At 35.5% G+C, this 17,562-nt stretch overlaps 1 protein-coding gene across 1 annotated transcript in view; it reads left to right on the forward strand.

The window, feature by feature from the left end:
- Positions 1–17,562, forward strand: part of GPM6A (glycoprotein M6A) — a 123,215-nt gene that overhangs the window by 90,204 nt on the left and 15,449 nt on the right. The window contains 1 exon segment of the mRNA XM_075041790.1: positions 7,945–8,101. Coding sequence (XP_074897891.1) covers positions 7,945–8,101 — 157 coding nt within the window.

Here is a 17,562-nt window from a genome sequence, read left to right on the forward strand (position 1 = left end):
AGGAGAGAAGTGGAGGTGGCCATGGTTTGCGTATACCAGACTAGTAGGATGACTGCTTGTGGTTGAAGCCCAGGCTTGTACAGTCATTTGAGATGTATACTGCCTTTTTGGAGGTGTAGACTGCCTTTTGGTAAGGATTGTTTTCACACTTCTGATAATGTAATAGTATCCAAGTAGTTATTTAAACATTACTTTACTTTTCCTTTATATAACTAATTAATATATTATCTAGGGAGTATAAGCTAAAGTTTTTACCTTCATATCTGTAAAATTAGAATGAAAAGTTTATTACAAAATGATAGATTTATATAAAAAATAGTTATTTTTAAAGTATGCCTTCTTAGAAGTATGTTTGGTTTTAGATAATAGATTTTATTGTTGCATTAGGTCAACTCAATACCTCTAAAATATCTGAAAAAAGTTCTGTATCTGAAAAAAGTTACAAATATCAGCAAAAAATATTTTATTACAGAATGAATTTCCACCCGAAGACAGGCTGAGACAGTTGGGATTGTTCAGCCTGGAGAAGAGAAGGCTCCGGGGAGACCTTATAGCAGGCTTCCAGTACCTACAGGGGGTCTATAAGATGGGGAGGGACTTTCCAGGGGCATGTAGTGATGGGACAAGATGTAATGGCTTTAAACAGAAAGAGGGTAGGTTTAGATTAGGTATAAGAAAGAAATTCTTTACTGTGAGAGTGGTGAGGCACTGGAACAGGTTGCCCAGGATGCCCCATCCCTGGAAGTGTTCAAGGCCAGGCTGGGTTGGGCTTTGAGCAACCTGGTCTAGTGGAAGGTGTCCCTGCCCATGGTAGGGCGGTTGGAACCAGGTGATCTGTAAGGTCCCTTCCAATCCAAACCATTCTACGGTTCTATGAATTTTTTGGTCTTCATCTGTGCAAATACAGTCCACTACCTCTAGGCAGAGAGCTGTATTATTTAATACTGTGTTAAGCAGCTCTCTTTCTTGGTTGTCTGGAATTTTAGATTGGCTATAGTCACTATGTGCCTGTGACTTGAAGCATTTGCAATAGACCTTTCTCAGCAGGTGGATCATCTTCATAGGAAATATCTTTTTCTCTTCTAAATGGCTTTATTTCCTTTTAGTCTTAGTTTACTTTATAAACATGTAAAATGGAAAGCATATATTCCTACGTAATAAACATATTGCTAAATCTTGCTTCACATGCCATGCAAAACTAAGATAACTGGTCATTCCACAGAAGATCTGAAAAGGCTAAAATTAACTATTACCATCCCAATCTGGAGTTTTAGTATTAACTTGTCAGTCTTACACGATCAGTATGTACAGTGTGTGACTCCAAGTTTACATTTGTAATAATGAAATACTCACAAATCCCGTGATATGCTTTTGCCACATATTTTTACACTTTATTGCTATATAAAGTTGCCTGGGTATTCAGTATCCATAGTGCACAACAGCACCATGTAATTCTGCCAGAAGTCTGCATGTTACTTTGCACTAATTGCAATTTTTTTTGGCCTTCTTCAGGCAAAGAGGGCTCCAGATTTCTTCTGTAATTGGCATCTTTAAAAGTGTTTCTAAGAAAGTAGTTTTGCTACAGGTGAGCAGACAGAAGAAGCCTAAATTATCAGAAACAACTTTCAGAAGCAGCCTCATCCATATGTCATAGTCGGAATTTTGTGGTTTGGACTCAAACATTTCATGATTATTTAAATTCTTATGCTGGATCCTTTCCTGTTCCAAGAAAGTTACAAGATTCATAGGTCAGAGATATGGTTTGCGCTCCTATTGCTCCTCTTCCATTAGCTTGTGAATTCTCTACTGCCTTTAGAAGTGCTCCATGAAATCTCATCTCAACTGTCCTATTCCTAGGAAGGAAGCAACCGTCAAACTTTCAGAGGGTGAAGATTTAGGGTTGTGTTCCGCATACCTGTAGAGAGTTGTATGCCGCAAATTAACCTGATAAAATCAATGGGTTCTTATGTCACATCAGCTTCTGTTCAGACTAGAATAACAAAATCTGGCCCTTGCAGAATGTGAGTGTAACTTGCATATTATAGTATGATGATCTCTTCTTTATATAATCCTAACAGTCTGGCTTTAGTTTTGAGGAAATGATATGTATGATTACATACAAAATTTCTTCCAGAAATACAGAAACAGAAGTTTCTGCTTTATTTTTATTATGTGTTATTTCTACTTCAATAAAAAATACTTTAAAGTCTTTGTTGCTTTTATCCTTTGTCTACTGTTAATCCTTTCTCCTTTTATCATTTCCTGACAAACTTTAATTGAGCATTCTCTACTCCAATATTTCTTTCCACCTGAAGTTCATAAGTTTAGACTCTGTATTAACCTAATCTCAGAAAAAGCCCTCATGGACCTATCCTGACATTTTCTTACTAGTTTCTTTTTTATGTCCTCCACAGTGAGGATATTTCAGTTTCTTTTACCTCATTTATATTGTTACCTGGAGTTTTTTGGTCTTACCTTGCAGGTAGTACATGATTATTAAGAAATCCTTCTTTCTCCCTGCTGTCTGTATGTTTTCCTTCTGAAGTTTGCCTTTGCTCGTCTCCCCCCTTTGCTAATAATTCCTCTGTGCTTCATGGTACCAACTATCTTCTTTGCTCAAACTGTTTCAGTGAATAATGTCATGAACTTACACCAAGAAATTGTTCCCAGATGGTTTGCAAGAGAGCCTGAGCACCTCTTTTAAAGTTCCATGGGGCATGGCTTCTGCATAGCCTAAACAAACCTTCTTGCTTGCAAACATCCTATTCTATCTTGTCTCTCTTCAAAAAACACATTTGCAAAAGTGTTTCTGCAAGCTTGAGATAGCTTGAGGGGACAAGGCTGCTATCTCAGTCTCTTAACAGCCTCTTAGGATCAGTCCCTCAGGGGGCAAGAGAATCAGCATGAGGGCCAGCATTGCTGTTTTACAGAGTAACAGATTATTGTGCATTCTAGGTGTGAACATCAACTAGTCAAAGTTCCTTGTGATTGAAAAACAACAACAACAAAAAAAAACCAAAAAGAAAAAAAACCCCAAACCTCAAAACTGACCTACCCCAATGGCAGTGATTACATGCATTTCTCATCTTTCTAAATTGCCTATGCCACCTATAAAAAAGGCTTTTTTTTAATTAGGAATTGTACTATGATAATCTAAGTAACTTTTTAGTACTTTGATAGCTTTTTAGATAGTATTTTATTTTCCTTATTGGGTTTGTTTTAGCTTGGAAATAGGTATAATTGCCTGAATCTACTTGCATTCAGAGAGTATAGGTCCAGTTTGCTGGCAATTATGTGCTATTCAGCACCTGTAGTATCTGAATGTCGTTATCTATATTGGAGAAGTTATAAATTCAGGAAGATAAATGTGAGGCAGAATTATAAATACTGGAAAACTAGTTCCACAGTAATACGTAGTATTCTGGTGGGCTAGGCCAACCCAAACCTCTGTAATGTTAGGTGTTAATTGCTTATTCAGGCTGAAGTGTACACTTTATTTGACTAAAAAGGTTTCCTGGGCAGCACAAGAATTATGTGTCACAGGGCAAACTAATGTGTTTTTTTTGTTGCTGTTAACTGCAAATAAATGTCTGCAATGCATTCCTATATTAACCAGATTAAAGAAAAACGTCCCTAGCTAGTATGTAGATTGTTCCAAAGCAATATTAAGCAATTTTGATAGAAAAATATGTATTGCTGTGGATTAGCTGAGTACCAGCCTTCAACACTGAGAGTAGAAAGAGTACCATGATTAGACTGAACAGTGTAAATGCTTCAGGGTTCCTACAATTTGCAGTTCCTTTTAGGACACAGTAAAATATAAAGGGTCAATCTTAACAATTCTTCTTGGCTTATTTGTTGGGGTAGTAAATCCATTTATTATGGTGGAACAATGGTGACTTACTCCAGTGAAGCGACTTGTTCCACAAGTCCAAGACATTGTTACTTCTAGACACAGTTAACAGAAGCTAATTTTGAATATTGAAATACTTTTGAAACAGGATGTAATAATTGTGAGCTCAGTTGTTTGAAGGAGTCTCAACAACCAAAAAATAAATAATTTGTTATAATACACTTTTTTCACCTGCTACACATGGATATGATCATTCAACAATTAATCTCATTGCTTGCTGATCTATCTTATTTTTTAATCCTTGAATTTGCCAAAGCACCATGAAAATACACAGTAGGAAATCTGCAACATTCATCTGACTCACTGAGAATGTTTTCACTCACCTCTGACTTGTCTCTGCTGGGATAGTCTATTCTGTACTCAGCTACAACCTGTTCATTGAGATGTTAGCATTGGTGGCTTCCATCAATAACTTCTGTCAGAGGAAGAAAGTGTTATCTCTAGAGGTATTTTAATATTCATCTTGTTGGACAGAATCCAGATTCAGATTAATGAGTTAGGAATTCCACTTAATATGGAATAATTAATGTCCCAGTAGCAGAAAAAGAACTAAAAATTGAAATATCAACTTGATTTAAATCACAAATTGAAAACAGTGATGTTTGTGTTTTTAACATTTCTGAACATAGTGTTGTGAGAAAAAGCAGATCTGGAACCTGTGGACTGTCTACAAGATTAAGACTGTATGCAAAGCATATTTTAGATTATTCTGTTAAAAAAAACGCTTTTACTAATTTCAAGGTGGTTTTCGCAATTAATTTATGTTTAGATAATAATTCAGCTTATTCTACCCAGCAACCTAGGTTAATATGTGAAGATTGCATGATCAACATGAATTTGTTAAAATCAGGTTTATCTTAGCAATCTTCATTGACTGCCTTTTAATAGAAATGTCTCATGACTTTAAGTATATCATTATACAATATTGACAGGACTTGTGCATTTAGTGAATGGGTATTCAAGGTTTCTTTTTGTTCTTCTTATCTAGTGTAGCTTTAGACTTCACCTAATGTATACCTTTCCAATCCTGTCAGGAGTACAAAATTTATCTTTATCATTTTGTCTCTTCTTCCTTTGCTCTTTACCCACCTCTTTCCTTCCATTCCAGCCTACACAAGTGTAAGCCCTGCTTGTCCTTTTTCTTTGTCCTTGCCATCTCGCCCATTGGCTTATGTTCATCACCCCTTCTGCCATTCCCTTCTACCTCCCTGGTTATTGTCATGCTCTGCCTGCAGCATCTGAGACTTTGCTGAAACACAGATGGCAATTAATCTCCTTGAGTTCAACCACAAAGAATCAAATTTTATTTTAAAGAAAGGCAATCTCCATTTCACGAGGCCTATATTTTATTATCTATTATAATTTCATTGGAAAATCAAAGTTTATGTGAAATTTATTAGATACTGCAGAATAATTTAATACCAGCACTATCTTCAAAACTATATATATATACACACAAAATGTTACTGTTGTAATACATTCTCTTTAAATACAGCACACACTAAATGTAGTTGTATTGCAATCGAATTCTATCTGACTTTTAAAGAGGTAGTTGAATGATTGTTTCACAAATTTTGTTTATATTTTTACTCTTTGCATTATACAAGATCCTTTCTCCTTGGAGTAAGTCTGGCTATTCCACCTCATGTAGTCTGATCTTTAGAGATTTTAGTACTTCTCTCTGTAGAGAGTGTATGAGGAAGAAATTGATTTCTATATTTGGCTAGTGTATAGCTATATATATTCTTTCCTTGTGAAAGGAAGGCTTAAGTGAAAGTTATTTCTTTAGTTACACATAAGGCTGAGGAAAAAGCAGAGATCTTTTAGTACACTTTTTGATACAAGCAGCTCAGTGAGAGGCTCAGCACGGATGGTTTAAAGGGCTGTTGCAAGGGCTGAAATAGTCTCTGGACTTCCCAAAAGTCTTAATCTCTTTAGGGCAATGATAGCTTGTAATTTCTACAGCACTGAGCCCACAGAGGTCTGTGAGAGGAGCTGCTGCTGGCGGAACTCCCATACTTCAGCCACTGGTGGAGGTCACAAGTTTGTAAGGTGTATAATGTAGGAGTTGGAAGAGATTTTATGGAATAATCACAAAGTTGCTGCCTGTTTCTTGTAAGCTTATTTTCATCAATAATGACAAGATAGGTTCAAAACATAATTTTCCTGTTAAAACAGTGTTCCACTGGCTGAATTACTATAAAATTAGGGAAATGGAATTTTTACAATGTAATCAGCAATTATGTGTATTAAAATAAATTTCAGCTTTGCATCATCTAATACTGTCTATAGCATTAAATATATTTCACCATTTTTGAATAGTCCATGTATCTATTCCATACAGATGTCAACTTACCCTAGTTTTCACTTGAGTATGAAAGAAAAAGTGATGTAGAAAAAAGCTGAGAGGGCTTTGTTATTGGAATGCTAGGGAAAAACATATCCTGTCTCATTCCCAGAACCCTTCAGTTATCACCTTCTGAAAAAATGCTACGATAAGTGCCAAAAGCATTCATTTATAATACTTCTCCCACCCCCAATCAGGTCATAAGTTTAACTGCATTTTTATGACACTAATGTAAGCTTAAGATGCATTCAGTGAAGTTGTAGACACAGTCATACTTCTGAAATATCAACTGTAAACTTGAATCTGACTTTGAATCTCTTGAAAACAATCCAAACTCAAAGAAATTTTAATGGGTTTTGAGCTTTGTTATTCTACATGTAAAGCATGTATTGAGAATTATCTTTTGGGTAATGATGAAAAGTGTGATCCTAAAGAAATGTTATCATTAAATATTTCTTTTCATAACAATAAAATTATTAATCTTTATGTCCTGAGAAACATCCAGTTTGGGTAGTTGTTTGGTGCATGTCAAAATTCATCTTGCAGATGCTAATGAATGGGTCTCTGGCTTATTTTTTGTCCTACTTTCTTATAAGCTGTTGCTGTCTTGACCTGGACAATATGACTGGAACTTATTAATGTCTTAAATCTGCATATTACCATTTTCTAAAGAGTTGCACAACTCCTGCTGTGTCATATTGATAAACTGGAAGCTTACTGTGGCTAGTTTTTTAGAGAAGTCCAAGTAGGAAACATTAAAACCTGCCGATCCAAGGCAATGGTCGCTAGGAATGTTTCCAAGTTTAGACAAAACACTTAGAGCAGAGAGGTGCTGTCAAACATCTTTTCACAAACCCTGGTCATGAGAGAACATTTAGGAGGCAGAGTCTCCTTGAGCCACTGTGGAGCTTCTACACAGTGCTGGGCAGGACAACCACACGACAACCCAGGTAATCTCCTCTGTAATAAAGTGAGCATTCTAGGGCTCTGCATGTTATGCTGTAAGCCATCCTTCCATTTCTTGAGCTTTGGGTCTGTGAAATGATGTTTTTAAAGCCTCATTATAGAAGAACACCAGATGATCTGACCTTATCACTTTCATAATAACTTGTTTCTGGTTTGAAGTTAGGGATCTCTCTTGAAGACTTTATTATTCTGTTTCAGACACTTTGGAGAATAAGTGGAAAAATAATAATGAAGAGAAGATAGCGCAGATTGGCATTGCAGCTTGAGAATTACTTGTACATGTAGAGAGGTTTATTGAAGATTGTGACAAAATATCTTTTCTATAACCTAAATGCTGGATACAATGTGCTACTCAGGAAATGTGTCAGATTCTTGTTTCCTTTTTCTTTTCTTTTTTTTCTCTGCCACTTTATTTAAAGGAAAATAAAATGAAAATTAACTGACTTCTAAATTATTCTGACAAGTTGTGCTCTTACACACCTAGATCTATTTTTGCATTTTATTAAATTAAATGGCCCAGTGTTTCTTATATCAATGTTATTTTATTTGAAAGTTCACTCCTGTCCTCAGCTTCAGCTGTCATTATAGCGCATCAACACTTAAGCTGACTTCAGTGTAGAAACTTTGAGGCTTAGTGGGTCTGATTATCTCACCCTGAAATTTCAGAGTCAGCTTTACATATTTATGCAGATAAATAATTGTTGCTTTTCCTATACAGGATTGACATCTTCAAGTATGTGATATATGGTGTAGCAGCTGCATTCTTTGTATATGGCATTTTGCTGATGGTGGAGGGATTCTTTACAACCGGTGCCATCAAGGATCTCTATGGGGATTTTAAAATCACCACTTGCGGCAGATGTGTCAGTGCCTGGGTAAGTAGTTAAGAAAGCTTTTGTATTATGACAATTTCAACATGTTTTATATATTTGTAGTGCCTTGTGATGTTTATTTTTTGTTTTCTGTTTCTTTAATATTTTCTGATACTTCAGTTTAGTGGTTAGAAATCATAGCAAAGGAGAATAGAGTGTTAGAAATGTTCTCTGTATTGGTTAATCACTAGGAGCAATTAATTCCACCAGCTGAATAGGAAAGCTTATTCCCTTAGCAACATAAGCTGTTTGGGACAGGACTAAAAGTGTGTAATGCCTTCAGCTCTACTGGGCAAGAAATATTTTTCTTACTAATATTTTCACTGTTATTTTAGACATCTTGCCTGTTCCTCTTTGGGACAAGGTAAGACCTGTCACCAGGTTTTGTTTTGTTTCTAACTGGCAAACAGTCCATTATTTACTCCTATGTTATCTCTGCTGTGGAGAGACCACTCACTTATGACACTGGAAAACCTAGATTCAAAAAATTCTGATTTCTACTGGGCCTTAAGTGGAGATTTGTCATACTAAAATTGCTGACTGCTTGAACTGGGATTATTTTAAGGTCTCTGTTCAATATCAGGTAAGTAATTAACTTTTTTGGTATTTGACTCTTCTGCATCTAAGGTAAGAGGTCTGGACACTTGGTAGCTGTTGGAGTTGGATAGTTCTGCAAACACCATCAGTATCAACAAATCATATTTTCTGATGGAAAATGAATGATGAAATACAGCCAAGTAGATCTGGGTGTTAAGATACACTTAATATTATACTATATTTACAATAAATCATATATAAAATAATAGCCAGAGGAGGGTTTCCCATTGTACCCTACTACAAATGTCAATGTTTATTAAACTGGAATACAGACTAAGAACAAATATAGGCAATAGAGAATATCTTCAAGTAACACTAAAGAGTATCAGAACTAGTATTTTGGGTATTCTGACATTTAAGGCTAAACTGAACACAGATAAACTACACATTGGAGATTGGAGAATACAGCATGTATGCCATCCCTACATAGATGTAACATGCTCCATAGTAATGCTGCTTTTTCATCCTTTTTTTCTTTTGTTCCTGCCAAATGTCATTGTATGATTTTGGCACTTCAACTAAGAATTGTTTTAAAGCCTTTAAATAAATACATAAATAAAGACTGCAAACATTTTAAAGAAAGAGCAGTCATTGCTTAAACCAACACTGCTTTCATCTCCTGGAGAGAAATCTCTAATCTATATTGACTGAGAACCTACTAAGCTAGTTCAAATTCTGTACAGAATAGCAAATTTTTCAGAACATTGTTTTTAATTTACAGGTCCCATAAATGCCTGTCCTCAGTATTGCAGCAAAGCAATGCTGCATCCTCCCACAGTTTTGATGCCCTTGCAGTATAAACTGTAATGCTGTAGAACGTGTCTAGAAGAAATAAACAGTTAAGCATCTGTTCTATGGTTATTATTAATGATTCATTAAATTAATTCCTTCAGCATTTTACTTTCCTCATCAGTAATTTGTAATGTTTGTGTTTTACTTTAAGAAACCTTGCGTTGATATACATTGTGCGGCTAAGGTTAAGGCTGTATATTATTTGTGATTACAGTTAAAATAAACCATCAATTATTTTGAGTTAAATGCATTGTTGTTATTATTCTTGAAGTTAGTGGAAGTTTTTTCTTTTCCCTGGAAACAAAAAAAGTCTGCAGTTTGATTGCTTGTCTTATTCTGATGATATATCAGTAAGATTGCTATAAAAATGTCTGGAGCTATTTTGGGTTATTATTCTGGCTTTTGCTTATGTGCTTTAGAGGTTTGAGACCAAGACAGAATATACAGCGTTTTTGTCAATTAAAATTTGATACACTTTTTGACTAGGTTTATTTTGATTATCTCGTACTTAAAATTCTTAAGGGTGAATAACAGATTACATTTAAAAAAAACATCTGGAATTAGAAAATACTTCAGTCCAGCAGTGATATGTTTATAATTTATTCAGTTCTTTAAATCATGCAATGATATGAAGGAATAAGTCCTAAGTAAGTACAACAAAAAGATGACTGGAGAGGTAAATCAAACCTAATCAGTATCCTTGTATGTCAAGCCCAGTTTGTTCTATTGCTATGCAAATTTGCTGTAATAATTTTTGTTATGTACAGTTGCCAAAATGTGATAAAGCTATTGGAGAGGATTGGCAGATACTGCATGTTGCAAGAAAGCTTCCTTGTATAAAATTTTGAGATAGCAGTTTTGTAAATATTAAAATCTAAGCTGTCAAAGAATAAACAGTTGGTTTCTTTTAGCAATACCTTAATACTAACAGAAATGTACACACAGGATATTTGTTGTTTTGAAGAATTACTTCTCATTAATATTTAGCATAAGCATATTTATTATGTCTGACTAAACCTATTAGGAAAATGGAGGGAAAAATCAACAAAAAATTTCAAGGAGGAGAAGCTTGTTTTAACTTTGTATGGACAAGCTATATTTCTCACTGGAAATCTGAAAAGTAACATCCTTTTTTTCTTTTTTATCAAAATGTTCTTTGAAAAGCAGGCTTCTAAGAGCTCTGAAAACCAACATCTACAGAAACTTTTCATGTGCCCGTCCTGACCTCCCTCCTTCCCTGTAACTGGCTCACTTTCTAGCTTTACATGGGAAAAGGAATTTTTTTTGCCTGAAGTAATGGAAAAAGAAATAGCTCAACCTAACCTTTCCAGTGCTTGTATAGTTGATTAATCAGCCTACATGAGCATTCAGAGGCTTAGCATCCAAGTCATGCCAGTGCTGCTGTGGAGTGTACCCTCTCAGATCTGAGAGAGGGCCTGTGAAAGTGACAGTGAGGAGTCTCATTGGCAGCATTTTCAGAATTAATTTTCTGTGAAAAGTAAAACAAAAGCAATATAACAATGCCAGTCACATTCAAGGAGGGATGGATGTGGTTTTTGTCTTCATTTTTCAAGGTCTGAACATGCTTTTAGAGAATTAAATAAACAGTTATATATAATGGTGCTGCAGCATGATTAGTGAAGAATGGGAGACAGGCCTGAAGCCAACTGTGACACCGTATATTTGTGATTTAATACCCTTCCTATTTATATTCAGTTAGCTTGATCATGGAAAGCCTCATTTATACCTTGTTTTAGAATGTCTGCTTACAGAGTCAATAAAAAAATGAAGAAACAAACACAAATGAGGCTTTTTTCCTCATTTTATGCTATGAAATGGGAAAGCAGTTCTTTTTATTTCATCAGAAAACACTGGATAAAGATTTCATCCTGGCAGTTGTATTTCTATTTCTTTGTATCTTACCTTTTACAAGAAACATGTTAAGGCTCTAGAGAAACATGTTTTATATTCCAAGGTGCACTGACTAATATATCTTCTGTATCTTTAGTATTTAGGAACCTTTTATTTTAGGGAGCAAAAGGGATTTTTCTGCCTTAGAAAATTATTTTGGCTACCTGAATACCTATCTGCTATTTGACCCATGCTTCCTGAGTGCTTAAACTAAAACTTGAACCTTCCAAAATATTTCCAGATTTTATTTCGCAAGAAAAACCAGGGAATCTTCACACATGTTTTGAAAAACCATCTGTAAAGGATGAACTTGTCACTTCATCTTGCCCTTACCAGACCAGTTATTCTAGAGGCAGTGAAACTGCATCATATTGACATTTGATTCTTTGTGTAACAGGAGTTCACTGCAGGCTCAGCTGGCTTTCCCACCCAGAACAGATGCATCATTTATGAATGCTAGAAATGAAGCTCTCATTTCTGAAAATCAGATACCATATCTGGATATTCTGGTGGTGAAATGCTGAGCTGACAGACAGAGAGGCCTTCCTTCTGATTGAATACTGCTGTATTGGAGGAATGCAGAATGCTTCATGCCACTGCTTCTTCATTTATGAGAAGTAAAGGACCTTTTCTCCAAGCAGATGTACTTATGGGTCTAGAATTCGTTAATCCAATCTTACATAAGGAAAGCCTCTAACAAAACTCTTGTCCCTATACATGTTAAGTAGTGAAAGCCATAAGTAGTTTCAGACACTGACATGGGAAATGGGGAAGGTGACATTCATATGGTGGTCTGACCTTTCAGACTGCATAGTTAAAAACCAGAATCATGAATTATTGCCACAAATGACCCAGAAGCTGATGGAGAAGTTAATTTCAGAGGGATTATATTGTGACACAGATGTATACCACCTAACTAGGAATGTCACTAAGATTGCCAAGAGAAGGGCCTATGCTCCTTCACTAGTTAGAGGAGAGAGAGGGTTAGAGACTTCCTCAGATGAGCTGAATTTTTCTGCATGTGATTGTCCTATTTTCTGCAAAGAGAATAACCCTCAAGTCTTTTAAGTTAGGTCCTTTATATTAAGCACTTCAGTCAACTGTCTAAATTTAGTAGGATGCATCCTGCTTGGCCCCTTTAATTGGAGTTTAGGTGAATAACATTTGCGATCTAAACACTGCTGGAGTTAGTAAATAAGTTTCTGGAAGTCATCTTATCTCTGGAAACTAAACCGGTGTTTGAATTTTTTGAGAGGACTGGGTTCCTTGTAATCTTCTGTGCTTGTTCTTGAAATAGGAAGGACAAGCCCTAGCAATACTTCAGAACTCAGCTGAGTGGTTAAGAGAATCTCTTCTCTTTATGCCATTACTCTCCCAACTACATTGTTAATATACACACGGTTTCTTGAAGTGAAAGAAGAATGCAAGTTGGTTTTTTTTTTTCTGTTTGTTATACTTCTAGAAATCTTTTGCAGTGAGCTCAGAAATTATTTTTTTATATATTCCTAGATGCTGACTGTACTTTCGGTCTGTCTTATTTCTTTAATCTTTCCAGGTTGTTTTGTTTTTCTTTATTTTATACTTCCAGATTTTCTCACTCAGGGATGTCACACTTAAAAAAGTCATTCTTTTGACTGATCATTCCCCTTGTCGCATAACTTACCATGTGTTTTATATGCAGCCCTTTTGTTGACTGCAGTGTTCATTGCTTCCTTTAATAGAGGAGAGTACCAAACATTATAATATGCCTTGCCAGTAGCTTCTCAGCTTTCCTTGGTCCTGCTGCTCACTGACAGAGTTTTTATTATTGGTGATAAACTGGACAAAATATTTTTGCTTCAGATTGTGCTGTAAGTGTGTTTTTCACATTGACGACAGATTTTTTCCTGGGCATGTAAGCTCGGTCAATAAGCAGGTTTTTTAATGAAACTATTTTCTGAAAATGTGCTGTCATACATTTCCAAAGTGTGCTTGACTGTGGTAGCTGTTGCACTTCCTCCATGGGCTTTACCTTTCTATTATGAACCATCATAAATTGTTCAAGATGATAGCTTTATTTTCCCCTAGGTTCAGATAATCCTTCTCAGTTTTAACTTGAATGCTTATCAGATGATCACCATTTTTCCTGAACCTTGCTCTCACCTGGCTGCCTTATTCTTTTTCACTGCATCTAGACATCTTACTCTTTTTATAGTTGTTTAAGCCTGTGAATGTCAGTGACATTATCATAAATCCACAATTTTATGGTCAAAGATGTGTCCTTTACCAACTCCCAATGCTTTCTAGCCGGCTTGTTTTTCAGTTCTCCCAGTTAAAGTTACTATCCCCCAAACCCACAGAAACCATATACAGCTTTTTGTTCCTCTTATAAATTGCATCTTCCTATTGATGTCTTATATCTTCATAGTTACCATTGTAAATGTTTTTTGGTATTGCTTGCCCAGGACAAAGGAGGAAAACTTGTAAATTTATCCCTTCACTGCTTGTATCCTTTTATTTGCATATGATGATTAGCATTCAAGTTAAGCTGGTCAGATTTAGCAAACCAGAGTATCAATACTTCTTTTAGCTGAAGAGCTTTAACATTTAAGGTCACAGTTTTAGAATCCCCTGGCTGATTAGAAGCCATGTTATTGACCTTCACTCCTTAGCAAGACAGCAAATGAGAAAGGAAAGTCCCTACTCCTTGATTCTCTCATAGGCTTTTCAAGCCCCATTAAGAAGAAATCAGGAAAGAACACATGTTCTTGTTTTCAATAGCCAAGCATTCATTTTGACTGACACATCTGTTTAGAGAAGTTATAAGAGTATTATTTCTGCTTTCTAGTTTAAGCTTCACTGTCTTGTTCCCGAGTATAGACCATACAAACTTCCTGAACGAAAATCGCACTCTTGGCAATACGAAAAATGTAAACAATCTGTATAGTGCAGTCTTTTCCCAGATGGGTGTTATCTTTTTCTGTGTATAGAAAACTTGTCATCACTAAAACCCATTAGAGTATGGATCAGGATTTTATAAATAGGTTATCAGCAATTTGGAGGCAAAATACCTGGAAAATTTACTACTGGAACCTGTCTACATTGGCAGGGAGTGGGTCATGATGGAACTGATTGTTTTTCATATTTTATGTCTTTGAATTGAATAGTTGCTTGGTATGAAAACAGTCTGAAGAACCCACAAAGCAGCAATATTTAATGAAGATAGCTACTCAACTTTAAAAAAAAGCAGTTTTAAAACCAGATTATTTGTCTGTAATCATGTTTAAATACAAACCCAATAGCTTAGCTATATTCCCTGAGAGTACCTCAAAGTGTTAGAAACACCACCAAAAAGAAAAACAAAAGGAAGGGAAAAACTTTGAGAATGTGAAAATATAAGCATATACATTTTGAGAAGAAGTAATTCCTGTCTGGAAGACTGTAAAATTAAATAGGAAATTCTGCTGCTCTTAAATGGCAGATAATATCCAATGCTCTCTGTAGGACTTCAGAAGCCTGTTGGACTACAAAAATTGTCTTGCCTGAAGGACATATAAAATAATTAATGCTAACAACTTTAAGCAGCACAGTGCTACAAAACCATACACATCCTAAAGAAGATTCAGAAATTAAAAAAAAAAAAAAAGTATAATTGGTTTATAAGGAAGTACCAAAAAGAGAAATTATAAAATCTTCAGGCAGAACCTAGTCTTCCATCAATGCAAAGCCATCTTCTTCAAATGGACTATGTTCTGATACTGGATTTGGTTACAAAGCAGTTTCAAAAAATAAATCAATTTGTTAGGGAATCTCCTTTTTGTATTTCTGATGCAGCTGTGGAAATCTCCTCCCCCACTGCTACCAGTAAATCAATTCAGAGTAAATCAGAAAGTAAACCAGCTTTTTGTAGGTATCTAAATAGTTACAAAGCAGTTGACATCATGCATAGACTATTTCAACCTTGAAATACACATTTAAAGGAAACTTTAGAAAAATGTATGTGCGGATGAAAAGCAGAAAGTAACAGTGAGAACTGTTTTTATTTTTTCAAAATCAGTTTTCCATCCATCTAAAATGTCTGTAGAAGAAAATGTTTAAGAAAACCCAAACAAAACAGTTCCATAAAACGGATGCTTCAAAATTTAAAATTTCAGGGATTTAATAATTTTCTGATAATAGTTTTTAACAATCTAAGGAATATCACATTAGCTAGTATTTAGTATATGGATGAATTGCAATTAGGCAAACCTGAGAAGTCTGTCCCACTATGAAGAGACATTTGGACCAATATTGGCTTTTTTTTTTTTCCCTCTGGAAGCAGTTAACTTGAATGCAAGCCAAGAAGAATCAACCATGTGACAGTAATAGCATAGCATGAAATGTATCCATGTTTCAACAAGACTCTTGGAGCCGTGCCTGGCAATATAATATGTCAGAGAGAGAGATAGGATGAACTTGTTTTGCAGAGGCAATAATACATGTCCAACAAGTGATTGTTAGCAATGAGAGTGATATTTTAGACCAAGTGGAAAAGGCTTTGTAAGTGTATATTTTCTGTGATTTATAGCGCATTTAGTGGTAATATCAGAATATCAGTCTCTTTCTTCCAGCAGCATTATATGTAAAATGAGATAAGTTGAAATACTTTTGCTTCATCTTTTACTTCTGTTCAGGAATGAGGCATGAATGTAGGAGATGCTCGTTAGCACAGAAACGAGAACATTAGAGGAGGGCATTTGGTTGTGAGCTACTTAACAGTCCTTCATAAACATATTTAGATTTCATACTATGTGTAAGAAGAGGGTGTATAGATACAAAGAGAGGTTGGCCAGGGTGGCAAAGGATGGTCTGTAACATATTAAGCGTTGATATATCAATGACTTTAAAGACATCTGTGTAATTTTTTCAATTTCTGATTTATTTAGATTTAAATAATTGGCAACTGCAATTAATAATTTAAAAGGAATATGTAAATGTGTTTATGCAGAATGTGCGCAGGGTAAGGAGATGGTAGCATTAACTCAGAGGAATTTATCCTAGGAAAAATGGACAAGACTAAGGCAGAAGGCCCGAAAACCAAAGGTCATTTATTAATTTAAAGCTGGGCAAAGTGCTAAAGCTAAAATAAGTTTTATTAGTATTGAAATCTAATCTATAGACGATTGAAAGTGAATGTGACATTAGAGAGACAGGGCAGTTGAAGAAGAAATTGAAAAGATCTTCCTGTTCATGCTTCTGACTGGCCGTCAAAAGACACACAGGTCCTTGTTCTGATGTGTGATTGGGAAACTGTCCCCAGAACCAGGACGACACAACGCACTGCGGAGGTCAGGTGCCTCTCAACATTCCAGTTAGAGACAGCCAGGCTAACCCTGGGCTCATCTTCAGGTGATGTCCTGCCCTGACATGGTTTCACAGTGAATTGTAATAGTGAATTATGAATGCAATAGCGAATCCTGCCTTTTGGCAGGATGGAGGTATGTAGTCTCTGTAGATGCAGTTTTGATCTCTGGCAAACACTGTCAAAGAGAGTTTTTGAGACTGTGAAGAAGTTTGGAAGGAACCTCTTTGATCATCAAGCTGAAAGTAAATAATGAAGTTTTGTGTGTGTGTGTCACAGAATAATAAATCTAAATGAGATATAAACACAGCAAGGTGTATGTCTTTTATAACTCTGAGCTGAGAGCTCATGTCAGGGAGTTCATATAAAATAAGTATATGAGTAAATTGAGAGGAAGTATAAATGTAAGTGCTGAATGGTTTGGAACAAAGATAAAATTACATGGCAACATGAGGTTTCTGGAGTTAAGTTTTATTCAGGCACTTCTGAATTTGTTGCTATTTTTCTTTTTTTTTTTTTTTTTGTAGTAAGCAGCAGTGCCCTCATACAATAAAATGACTGGGGTTTACTTTGTTTCCATTTCAATCCATCTCTCTGTAGTAACAGTACCTTTCAGATATGATTTCACTGCCTCTGTCCCTAGGGTCACTGAAGCAATCATACAATGTTTCTTCAGGGGTAATAAAATATTTATAACAAAACTAAAACAAGAACAGTGTTTGAGATTCAATGAAAGTGCTTTCATGGGACAAGTACCCATAAATTTTAAAAAGAAAGCAGTACCTGTAATCTTGATCTTATTAAAATAGATAGAATTTGGGTAATGTTTTCAGTGGAAACAGGA

The sequence above is a fragment of the Buteo buteo genome, chromosome 1 (genome assembly GCF_964188355.1).
Source record: "Buteo buteo chromosome 1, bButBut1.hap1.1, whole genome shotgun sequence".
NCBI lineage: Eukaryota > Metazoa > Chordata > Aves > Accipitriformes > Accipitridae > Buteo > Buteo buteo.